This window comes from Lolium rigidum, chromosome 5, assembly GCF_022539505.1.
Source record: "Lolium rigidum isolate FL_2022 chromosome 5, APGP_CSIRO_Lrig_0.1, whole genome shotgun sequence".
NCBI lineage: Eukaryota > Viridiplantae > Streptophyta > Magnoliopsida > Poales > Poaceae > Lolium > Lolium rigidum.
This window is the reverse complement of record NC_061512.1, coordinates 69,090,719-69,103,932: the sequence shown is the minus strand read 5'-3', so window position 1 is coordinate 69,103,932 and position 13,214 is coordinate 69,090,719. Positions and strand designations below refer to the sequence as shown.

General features: G+C 44.3%; 1 protein-coding gene across 1 annotated transcript; it reads right to left on the bottom strand.

Annotated features, from left to right (window-relative positions):
- Positions 1-12,289: 12,289 nt before the first annotated feature.
- On the bottom strand, positions 12,290-13,214 carry LOC124652407 (putative glutaredoxin-C14). The gene has a single exon (XM_047191416.1). It carries the CDS (start codon positions 12,939-12,941, stop codon positions 12,630-12,632), a length of 312 nt encoding a protein of 103 aa, XP_047047372.1. The 5' UTR covers positions 12,942-13,214; the 3' UTR covers positions 12,290-12,629.

The window sequence follows — 13,214 nt, the reverse complement described above, 5'->3', positions numbered from 1 at the left end:
GAAACTTGGATGGTTTGATTGAACAAGGGTTGGCTCCCTTTTATAGATGTGCAAAAGGTGTGTTTCTATCAACTAGTGAGTTGGAATCTCCGGTGCAAGTACGATCAGGAATTGTTTGGAAAAGACTAGTGTGATCTAGCTATCCATCTTTAACATCGTACACAGTACTTTGGGTTTTTCTAGAGAAAACAAAACAAAGTTCTTAGCTATAGGCCCATGCAAGACAGCATGCATACCATGGGTTTTGGTTGAAAGCATATTGGTCTTGAGGAGATCAGATTGGATGATGCCTGGACCCGTCTCTTTTCATCAACAGGGCCCAAACACTACTGGAATAATTCCTTTGTGTTGACCTAGAGGAAATCCCATATGCATATGGTCATACATATGTCTTTTTTTTTGAAAATGGGCGCTTTATTACTTGATCAAGCAATTACATCCGGCATCTGCATAATCAGGATGCACACAGCCGTTGGAGAGTCACAAATAGTTTCAAAGAAAAAAACGATATAGGCGAATTACATATCAATCATGAGCAATTGTAGAACGTCTAAGATGATGGTGGAGACCCATTCCGTAGATTATGCTGTCACCCATGTAGGAAAAAAGTATCCATCGCCGTATCCTTCAACCGTGTACAGACCTCCGTAAATAGGTCTCGGTTCTCCACTCTCTGTAGCGCAGACCACGAACGAAGAATAACGGTGCATCTATATATAACCTGCAAAAGAGAATAATTCGTATCATTAAAAACTTTGTCATTTCTGCATAGCGATAGCGACCATATAACGGCAAGCTCTCCCACCCTAATAAGCGTTCTAAACCTGTGATCATCAATACCATGAAGCCAATTCCCAAAGATATTGGTTACACTGATCGGAGGATACAGATCCAAAGCTACTTGGATGCATCACCATATAGATCTGGTAAAGCGGCGCTAGAAGAACAAGTGTTTAATTGTGTCATTGTGATGACAGAATACACACTCAGTACCCCAAGCCAATTTCGTTTGAGAAGATTATCTTTGGTTAGGATTACCCCTTAACGTAAATACCATCCAAAAATTTAATTTTTAGCGGTATTTTCTTCTTCCAAATTTTCTTGTTCTTATCAACTAAAATGCCAGGTTGGATAATTGCATTGTATAATGAACTTACTATAAACTCCCCATTAGATTGTAAGTTCCTACGAAATTCATACATATGCCTATGGACATATCTTTTTCATATTTATTTGGCCGTTTAAGCTTTCACTACATGCATATGCAAAATCTTGAGGATAACTAATTAAGAACTCCCAAGGAGTGGTCGATCTTTAGTTCAACAACTTTGTCAGAGTCAGCAATAGATGTATATATGTCGTGAATTGAATCGTGCGTAAAGGACTAATCTACTCGGAGTTCTGTGCACACATTATAAGTTTCTCATATATACTGTCATTAACACATGGTTGAGATCGACGGTTCAAAGAGTTCAATTATGTACTTTTTTAGACAGACACACAGCAAAATAAAACCAAGTGAAAAATAGTATATATGCTCCTCAGTCCTCACATAGCTCACCTTACCGTCAGCATCGGCAGAAACTAATCACCCTAGCGAGAGAAATTGAAATACTCATACCATAGCAGGGTGGTTGATATTGGTTCATGGACTGCGCTCATTCCCCCCTTTCCTTCTCTCTCTTCGCTACAGTAGCTGAGAGCTCTTCTCACAGGGCCGGGCCGACCTGAAGCCAATCTCACTGGCGCCGCCGGTAGAGATGGGCGGAGGGAAGGCGTCGGAGTAGTTAGGTTAGTTAGATGTAGTGGCTGCTTGCCGGTAGGGGCCCTGGTGCCCGGTAGTTTGAGCGGAGGAGGAGATCTGGCCGCCTGGATCTCGTCCGATCTAGGGTTCTTCCTTCTCTCTCTTTTTCTCCGGCGGTCGGAGGGGAGAGTGGAGAGGAGAACTGACGCTCTGTCCAATAAAAAAAAGTGGCGGTGAACCACCTTCTGCACAGCGACTGCAGCGGGAGGCGTCTTTCCCTGGCCGGCCTTGGAGGCAAGGGGGGAAAAGCGCTCCTGCTGGCGACCATCGGCGTGCACGAGCCCCTGGCCGGCCGTGGAGGCGAGGAGGAGCACAGCCGCGCCAGATCTTCGTCGACTGCTGCTGAGTGGTCTTATCTGCGCTGCTTCTGGCGCAGTAGCAGAGCACTGATGCTGCTCCTCTCGGTCGGCCGTGGAGGCGAGAGCGAGGACAGTAGCGGTGCTGCTTCTATGCACTGGAGATGGTGCCGTACCTACATCAACCTCGGAGCTGAGTGTGCTTCATACTCGCCGTCGTTCATACGTCGGCTAGCCTGGGAAGCTCTCCAACAGGGGACTCATGCCGGCGTTTTCGCCCTGCCCCTGCATCTTATGGCCGAAAGGCGGCCCTTTTTCAGGTTCTCTTCCTCCATAGGGAGGCTTTCTGGCTCGTCGTCGACAACTCCGGCTCCCGTTGCCCCAAGTGGCTTGCTCCCCGGCAGCGTTGGAAGCGGTCGATGGCGATGTCCTTTCTCCGGCGCAAATCAAGGACCTGATCGCTTTTTTGCTTTCTTTTCTAGGGTCCTGTTCGTAAAGTTTGAGGGCTTCTCTGTAATTTGGTGTTTTTCAGAGACCCTTTATGTAATCTGGTCTGTAACCGCGTGGAATTAATTCAGCTCCTGGTCCTTCGGGGCTTTTAATGTTCAAAAAAAAAATTATTGGTTCATGTGTTCACATATACATCAACAAGTTGGTTTTTGCCCGGTTTTTCTTAATAAACAGGTTCACACTTTTCTAGATTAAAGCGTTTCCTCCTGCAACCCTCGTCCGCCTCCCCCAACATAACCTTAGCCCACCTCCGCAAGGCGGTGTAGAGCCGCGCCACGCCGGAGCGCCCGACGACCCTTCCCCAAGACCCCCCACTCTACGCATCTCCCCTCTTGTTGCTCGGTCTGGGCCTGTCTAGGCCTGGATAGGCGGCAGGCGTTCATGTAGTTGCTCTCGTTGCTACTATGTCGGCAGTCGGCGGCGAGCGGAGGCACCCTTGGGCTACTTCCGCAACATAAGGATGCCTAGGGGAGCTCTCCGGGCATGTTTGTGGTGGTCTCCTCCTTCACGAGAGGCGGTTGGCCGGTTTGCGGCTGGGTGTGGCGGCATCCCACATCTAGTTCCGGTGGCGAGATGGGGAGGCGCGGCCGCCGGTGAAAACCGAGCTCTGACATCGGTCATGGTGAAAGATGGAGAAGTATATGCGTCGTTACCTTGTTGAAGGAATCACCATCATATTTGTTGTCTACTCACTCGTCCTGCTCTAGGGAAAACCCTCTTGGGGCATCTCCTTTGGAGCAACAACAGGATGGTCGAGGAAAGAGGTGCGTCATGTGCATCTGCCGAGTCGATGTCTGTAAGTCTCAGTAGCGTGGCGCAGTGGGGCCTTGGTGAAATATGTGGCTTGATGGACTCACGTAGCATGGGGATGTTGTATTGCTTCATAGCGGTCTCGACGGTAGGTCTAACAAGGGCTATGCAGATCTCTGCTCTGAAGATGGACCAGCGACTGATGGGGTGACTGCTGCTGAAGCGAGTGCATGAGGTGCTTGTCGAGGGTCTACTAAACTAGATGTTTGCTCCTGTTTTTACCATATGGTGAGTTAGTGAAGCCCACGGTATTTAGCTAATGGGGTGTGGTTTATGTTTTTAGGGCATAAGGCCATGCCTAGATGTTCTTCACCCATCCTCGGGCTTGTAGGTGTTGGATTATATGGCTTGCAGCCTAGGTAGGAAGCCCACATAGCCTACAAGCCTCAAATCAAGGCCCATCAGGATGGCAGTTTGGGCTAGCTTTGAGGCCTAAAGTTAGTCTCGCATTGCTAGTTGGGAGGTACATAGAGTTGCTTGTAAGGGTTGATGTTCTAGTACTTGTAAGAGCGTCTCTAACAGAGCCCGTAAATCCCGCCGGAACTGAACTTTTTCGGCGGATTTGCGGGTTCGGACCGAATCACGCGCAGAACAGAGCCCGAAAACATGGGCCGGAACATAAACGAAGTTTAGGGGCCCGAGAAATCGAGCGGACGCCCCGTATTAAAAGGGGCCGCGGAGGGGAGTTCGGTTTTTAAACCCTACTCACCTCCGCCGCTCCTCTCCCGCCGCTGCCGCCTGCCTCGGCTCCGGCGAGCGATTTCGTCCCCTCCGAAGCCGCGCTGCCGCTTCGTCCACCACCCTTCCATCCGAAATGGGGCGTGCAAGACGCGTGGGTAGTGGAGATGGCCGAATCGGTGGCGGAAGATCAACTCGGCGTCCGCCGGGTGTACGGGTGCAGCCGGAGCGCGCAAGGCGGTCGCACTCCGACGGCGCATGGAGGTGGGCCGGCCGGAAGTGGTCGGAGCTAGTGGCGCGCCTTCAAGCGCGCGTGCAGGCGGCCGCCGCGCCGCACCGCCCCCCCCCGGCTGCCGGCGCGTGCAGCCCGCCGCTGCCGGTGCTGCCCCCGCGCGGCGACGACGACGACCACGACGGGCCGCCTCTAGCCTGTGGGAGCACCCCCGAGGCGGCGCCCATCGAGGTGGCGGCGCTCGTCGTCGCCTAGGAAGACCCGGCGACCCAAAACCCTCCGCCGGCGACATTAAGCGCACTGCTGACAGTATAGTCACTCTGGGGACTAAAATCTAGTCTAATTAGGTCCCTAGTATGGAATGTAGGTCGAATATGCATGTATTTTTCCCCTATTATTGAGTAAATTATGAATGAATTCAGCTTGATCGGATGAAATCGAGTGCAATCGCGAGTTTCGATTTCCCCCGACGTTTGATTTCAGCATTTTCGGTTCACGTTTTTTGTTTCTGTTCTGCGCCGTGCCTAAATCCGCTCGCAATTCGCTTTCCGGGAGAGTGAACTCACTTTTTTCGGTTCCGAGAAATAGGGGCTCTGTTAGAGATGCTCTAAGTGAGTGAGAAGATAAGTGTTCACGTGCACTCCTCCTTCTCCATCGCTCGCCTCCTCGCCACGCATCGCACGCATGTTGCCTTTTGTGACTCGAGTTCGAGTTCAAAACCGGTTTTGTGGAAGCTTAAATTTTTGCTTGGTGCACCACCTGTGTTGGGTACGTGTCAGCCTTGCGTATCCCTGGCTTCCTATGCATGCTGGTTCGGTCGCCACTTCGTTTCCAGGCTATACCAAAAGATGGGAGAGATAGAACATATCTAGAGTTCTCTACTCGTTTATGTACCTCTCTCTCTCTAGTATAGTTCATTTTGATACACCATCCTCTAGTCTTCCCCATCCTAGGGACTGTGTGCATAGCCTCTCTGGAGAGCATGCCTCTGAAAGCCCATCCGTCGAGATCATGCACCAGGACTCGGGAGATAAGGGTTTTGGGGAACGTCTCGATGCGACTGCTTGTTGTTGTTTGTCTTCTTTCCTCGCCGTCATGTTGCTTCACTGATAGATCTGATGTCTCCGACAACACCATGTACGACATCAACAATAGCCGTTGTGATACTGCTGTTAGAGCGACCTTTCCGATCGCGATGTATGTGCTTCCCATCTCAAATTGTGTGCTACTACTTATTCCTTATTCAGATTTATTGCATATGCTTAGTTTGATGTGTATGGTTAAATATGTTAGTGTTTATGTGATGTTACTTTTGGTAATTAAACTTACTCAAAAATTGCCTAATAATCTAACAATAGGTATTGAGTGTTGGCTTCGGATTTTGTGATATACGCTCTTAAGGATCTTTGTTGAATAAAATCTAAATAAAGTCCGTATGGATTTCCTTATTGCAGTAGCCAAAGGTCTCAACCTGCATTTCGAAAAAAAGAGGCAGATGATCAGCATTGCATATGCTAGAAAACTGAATATTGCATTCCGTGGTTGTGTAACTGTGAAGGGGTACTAATGATTTGCCGGGGTGAAGTCAGTTTCTTTTGAAATATCATGGTTGAAACATGATAATTTTTACGAGATAGTGAAAGCTGAATGGGAGGCAGAGACTCGTGAGGATTCTCCTATTGCCATATGGCAGAACAAAATTCGGCATGTTCGGTGTTTCCCTAAAGGTTGGGCAAAATGTCTAAGTGGTCAATACAAGAAAGAAAAGGAAAAATTGCTATCCCTAATAGATGAATTGGATTTGAAAGCTGAGACAACTCCTCTAGATGATGATGAGAGAGCAAAATTAAGAAAAGCAAATGATGATATAACAAAACTTCGTAGAGATGAGGAGTCAAAATTGGCGCAAAGAGCCAAAGTAAAACATATTCAAGAGGGGGAAATAATACTAAGTATTTTCACTTAATTGCAAATAGAAAACATAGAAGGAAAAAATATTTCAGCTAGAACAAGATAAAGGAACCATAGTAGGTGATGAGAATTTACAAGTCTATATATCTGAATATTATAAGAAGTTGTTTGGAGAGCCAGCTACTTCTACCCTCACACTGAGTGAGGAGATCCGTCAAGATATTCCCTAATTAACCCGAGAGGAGAATAATATCCTACTTGCCGAATTTACTGAGAAGGAGGTCAACGATGCTATTTTTCAAATGGAGTTAAATCTTCGGGACCTGATGGTTTTCCAACTGAGTTTTATCAAACCTTTTGTGATGTTATTAAGGGTGATTTAATGCCAATATTCTATCAATATTTAATGCCAATATTCTATCAACTGCATTCAGGTAAATTACAGTTGTTCAAATTGAATTTTGGTGTTATTACCCTACTACCCAAGAAGGAGAATGCAGTTCAAATTCAATAATATAGATCAATCTGTCTTCTCAATGTTAGTTTTAAAATATTCACGAAGGTCGCTACGATTAGAGTTAATACCATTGCTGAAACCGTGATTAGCCCTACGCAGTCGTTATTCATATCAGGACGACATGTACTTGAAGGATTAGTTGTCTTACATGAAACTATCCATGAACTTCATCGAAGAAAATAGATGGAGTGATATTTAAAATTGATTTTGAGAAAGCATATGACAAGGTTATATGGCCTTTTCTTCAACAAGCCATGCGCATGAAAGGTTTTGACCCCAAATGGTGTAAACTCATAGAACAATTCGTTAGAGGAGGAAGTGTAGAGATCAAGGTCAATGATGACATTGGTCACTACTTCCAAACAAAGAAAGGTCTTTGACAGGATGATCCATTGTCACCCATGTTATTCAACATTGTTGCAGATATGCCGGCCATCTTAATTGCAAGAGCAAAGGAGGATGGACAGATCGGAAGTCTAATACCTCATATCGTTGAGGGAGGAATCTCTATACTGCAATATGCCGATGATACAATACTTTTCATGGAGCATGATGTTGAAAACTCTGTAAATATGAAACTAATATAACACTTCTTTGAAGAATTGTCAGGGTTAAAAATAAATTTCCACAAAAGCGAGATTTTCTGTTTTGGTAGAGCTAAGGAGGAAAAAGAGTAATATAAAAATTTGTTTGGTTGTGAATCCAGATATTTGCCCTTCAGGTATTTGGGTATACCAATCCATTATAGAAAGGTTAAAAACTCTGAATGGACAGTTGAAAGTCGATTCAAAGGAAAACTTGGATGTTGGGCTAGAAAGATGATATCATATGGGGATCGCCTTGTATTGATTAACTTTGTTCTCAATAGTTTACCGATGTTTATGTTATCATTCTTGGACATACCTAAAGGGGTAAGGAAGAGATTAGATTTTTTTCAGATCACGTTTCTTTTGGCAATGTGAGGAAAATAAAAGAAAATATCGGTTAACTAGGTGGAACTTGATTTGCAGACCCAAGGACCAAGATGGTCTTGGAGTTGAAGTGCTGGAGATAAAAAAATTGCCTTCTTAGCAAATGGTTATATAAGCTGCTCTCTAAAGAAGGTTTATGGCAACAACTGTTAAAAAACAAATATCTATCGCAATAGACTTTGGCTGAAGTCGAAAGTAATCCAACTGATTCACCTTTATGGAAGGGTTTAATGAAGGTTAAAGGGAATTTTTTTTAGCAGGGGTAGTTTTAAAGTTGGCTCAGGAGAAGGAGTTCGTTTCAGGGAAGATATATGGCTAGGCGAGCAAACCCTTGCATCTCAGTACCCACAACTATATAACATAGTCCATCGTAAACACGATATTGTGGCAAATGTTATGAGTTCGACTCTGTTAAATATTGGTTTTCGGAGAGATCTTATTGGTACTAAATGGGACCAGTGGGTACATCTATGCAAAAGGCTAATGGAGATAACTTTAAATGAGGATCAAGACAAGTTTGTATGGGGTCTAACATCATCAGGGAACTTCACCGTCAAGTCTACGTATACTGATATGTTAAATGGCCATACAAGATATCTTCGCAAATATCTTTGGAAATTAAAAATCCCACTAAAAATTAAAATTTTCATGTGGTTCGTAAGTAAAAAAATATCCTTTTGACTCGTGATAATCATGCAAAAAGGAATTGGAATGGAAATACAAAATGTTATTTCTGTGACGTCGAGGAATCAGTTGAATATTTGTTCATTTCATGCCCTTTTGCTAGACTTGTTTGGCGAGTAGTTTTTGTTGCATATAATATTCCACCTCCATCCAATACCACAAACATGTTTGGGAATTAGCTTAATGGAACAGACAAAACAGATAAAGCTAGAATTCGCATCGGTGTTTCGGCTTTATGTTGATCAATATGAAATTGCAGGAATGATATTGATTTTAAGAAAAGGATTCTACTTTTTTTTTGCAGGTTATTCACACTATGGTTCATTGGATACAGCTTTGACGCTTCTTGCTCCCGGAGGACCAGCGGGAGTGCATGGTTTCTAGATGCAACCGTCTTCGAATGGTTGTCCAGGATATTTTCTACCAGGCTACTTGGCGGCCTATTAAGAGACTAGATGATGCTTAAGCTGCTTAGCATGTTTCTTATTTTTAGATGGTTGATATTTGTAACGACTCTCGTTGATCCATGAATTATATCTCTTGAATATTCATTTTTTTAATAAAAGGCTTTGGGGCTATCCCCATTTCGGAAAAAAAAATGATGCAGAATGCCCATACCGTACGGCCATTGTATTGCTTGTATGGAACCAATTCCCTCGACCGGCTATAGCGCGGCTTGTTTCTGGGTAATCGGGCGATGAGTCGCCACAGGTGCAGAGAATAGCATCGGCAGAGCTCTCAATCTTTCATCAGCCTATAGGTACCGAACCTGTCCAACTTGCGTGCTTTTGCTCTGAAGATTTAGCATCTTCGAATTTGAAAAAACCCCATCAGCAGCAGCAGCCGCCCAGCTCGTACTACCTTCGTATAGGATTATAAGATCAGAGAGCGTTTTTATATTGTTAGGATTATAAAGCCTCTCTCATTTATTATCTTAATCCACGTGCATAATTACTGTAGTTTACTTATTTTTTGGCAATCTCCCAATGCATGTTGGTTCTTCTCCTAACATGTAGTATTCTCTTTTTTCTCTCTCGTCTCAGGCATTTGAAAACTATTGATGCATGCAAGAATTAATTAGAATGAGTAATCGATCTTTTTGGTCTTAGCGAATTGGTTATCTAGTCGTATAATCCAATCCCATACAGAGATGTCACGATGCTGACGACGGTGCAATCCTCTCTTTTTCTTTGACGTCCTCGCCCGGATCATTCCTACGGAGAGGGAGAGACGGAGAGGTAGAGGGAGAGGGATAGAGATGATGCATGTGGCACCACACAGTTGCGAGTTGCAACATGTATGGTGTTGGAAGCACGTACAGAGAGTCAGGTATATTTGTATTATCAGATTCTCTTCATTTAATTTTTTTGTTTAGTTTTAACGCATGACGTAAACAGTCAGGCACGTACGTACGAATGAATATATGCTTGCTAAAGATTTCCGTATCCTCCAGATCTGCCATGATACTCTTCACCTGGAAAGAAATTGCTAGTGTTCTGTTACTAGAGAAATCTCCATATATCATCAAGAATCTCAATGGTTCTTTTAATTCTTGGCTCCTCGCCTTCTCAAGGGCTAGGCTTGGCTCCTACGACAAGCGTGTAGTGCAGTTATTTTCGAACCATGCAGGAGATCTGCATGTATTTTATTAGAAGATGGAAAAACTGACCATAGCCCATTAAAAAAGTTTCAGATACAACAACCATACAAAAATTAGAACAAAGTTACTTGAAGTGTATTATCCCCATTGTATGAGGGGTTCTATGTATATTTATTTCCTTGTACTCCAAGCCATGTGTTCTATATATTTTCCCGTTGGGCCGGCTAGGCAATAGAGATAATTTGCATCCATGTCAATGGCGATCGAACAACAATGGTTGAAGAGTCTTCGCGGGCTCAATATGTGTTATGTTGTGGAATATATTGTCTTGCGCCGGGTCCCACTCAAGCCTTACTTGACATGTTGACAATGTCAAATCAAGTCAACGGTAGTCCAAGCAAGAACATCATGGTCAATAGGTCACTAAGAAGACATTTTAAAAAGTCAAGTATATATGAAGATTCAAGTAAAGAAGCCCAAGTTAAGAACCCCACCAAGAACCAAGTGAAAATCCCATCAAGTAGAAGGGAATGTGGGCTAGTCTATCATGAACCAAACAATGCATCCCCTCGTCCATCATGGATTCATGGACCAAAGATTACCAGCACTGCTCTTCCACCTCCACATTTACAAGGATAGTCTTGGTTATCTGTTAAGGAGCACGAAGCTATATATAATTTTTCCCCACCCTCATGGGGTGAGTAACAACTCACTCTCACTTGAATGGATTCAAGGGGAGGGTGCTAGAGCTCCAAGACCAGTTTGGAGAGCCTAGTACCGGATTTGAGAATACCAGTTCTGCCGAACTGAAGTTGTGGGAGAGTGATTAGGAGTCAGATTTGGGAATGTCAGCTCGTCCCAAACCTTCTACCTAGCCTCCCCAACGCCTTCCTGACACCGGAGTAGGCTGCACTCCAACAAGGCATCTAAACTTACTCAAGATAGCATTGGAATTGTCTCTTACGATGACATTTACCATAAAGCCATCATACACGCTCCTACTCGGATTGCATCTTTACTACCAATTGTGGCATAGTTTCTACAACTACAATAGTGGCTTCTTCGATAGGGGATTCATCCGCTTGTTGAAAGCAAGCGAAGCCAAGAAAGCTAGATGGCCCCATCAAAGCAAGCCTATAGCGAGGACAATAAGGCAGTACCTCTCTCACTCCAACGGCGGCAAGAAGCAAACTTTCCAACAACCAGGAGGATGACATAGTGGAGGATGTCAAGAGTGGAGCAATGGACATCACTCCGAGCTCCTCCGGAGTCATCTTGCTCCTAAAGGTCCTCAAAGAAGTGAACCCCAATAAGACGTCATCTCGCCAAGAAACTCCGACCGTTCTAGTCCTTGAGGAAACCGAAGTCCTGTTGATGGCACCAAACTATGTGTGTACCAACATGTTGGAACTCCAAACACGGGGTGTTGTAGCAAGTGGCTATTTCCCCCACAAAAATGACTTGAGGTTGAATATCGATCACAGGGACTTTGCGAGCCTCAACCCTCCTTCTTCCTCTTCAGGAAATACGTACAAACCAATAAGAAGTTGATTTGTGTCTCCAACTTAGTCATGGTGGTTCTCAGACAACATTAGGTAAGTATAGAAAAAAATAGATGAAGTAAATGATTTTGTATTTTTGGAATGTTTATTCTAAATGTGTTCTCATGATAAGAAGTTGACCAGGGTTCATGGGTTCAGTTGACCATTTTCTCTCTCATAAACATGGTGGCGCAAATATAGCACTTCTAAACAAGATAATTCCAATGCAATTTATGTGTCGTGTTTGATTCGTATTTATATGTGCATCATGTACTAATGTAGGGATGATACAACACACTTCTCTAATACTACCCCGAGCAAGTGGGTTGTTCCTATGCTCGGAATTAAGTTCCTACAGTATAATGTGATGGCGAAGAGTATTGCATTAAGTGGTGACATGATGTTGGGTGACTCGTGCACTACCTTGAACAAGCGAGACCGTGTTTGTTGTCACTAGATGGATCTATAGTACAACGCATCCCATTATCCCTTATGAGGAAGACATAGAAATTAAAGGTAAAAAAATATAGTAGCACCCAAATTTTCGGTCACTATAAAGGTTCTTACTAGTAGTCTACTCCAACTAACACACATGTCTACCCCACCTGTAATCTTGAGACTCGGCCCTTGATTGGCAGATGCCGATGTTTAATGAAGAAAATGTCAATGCATGTGTTATCTCCAAATAACTAAGAATAACCTGGTAAAAAGAAGATGGCCAATGCAACTACAAAATTGAAACGTTAAATGTATGAATATTATTCATTTGCTATATAACAATAAACTGTGAATACATATATTGTTATTAAGGGCCTCTTTGAAAAACATTGAGAATACACTTACAAAAATAAAGTCTGAGTTACTACTTGCATAAAGCATGCAGGTATCTCACTCCTAGGGAGCAAGAAACCTCTTGTTACTGTCTGCTTCACAAAGGAACCTAGTGATTCTCGGGACAGGATGAAAAACCCTGCTCGGCATAAACTAGGTCATTAGGTTATGCTAGGAAAGTATAAAATGCAGATACTTCACACTCTGACAAAATTTTATTTCCGAGTGGAAACCCTTTGCTGGCCTATAGCCAGAGGGCGCCTGCATTCCTCAGCATTGGGACCAGCTCGCCGGAGAGATGCAGAGACATGACCCTGTTTGTGCCGCCGACAAGCTTCCCGCCGATGAACACCACCGGAACAGACGGGCTTTTACCAAGCATTTTGAGGAGAGCTCTCTCCATCTCCTTTCCCCTAGGGTCCTGGTCTAGCTCGTGCACGAGCGCATTGACACCGAGGTCACAGAAGAGCCGTGCCACGGTGTGGCACATGCAGCAGGAGCTCAGGGTGAAGACCACGACCGCATGCTCTGACGCCAGCTTCATCACACGGTCCATATCTGCTTTCTAATATATATGTCGTGTTTGTGAACAGATCGATCTCTAAGCGTTCTTGGCTTGAAGAGGATAGCTATAGCTTGTTATTGCTGCCTTGCAGACCTTGTACCGAAGAGGAAACTTGGATGGTTTGATAGCACAAATGGTGGCTCCCTTTTATAGAGGTGCAAAGGTGTGTTTATATCCAACAAGGGCGAGTTAGAATCTTCTGGCGCAAGTACGATCGGGAATTGTTTGGAAAAGACCAGTGCCAATTGTACAAGAGTACTTTGG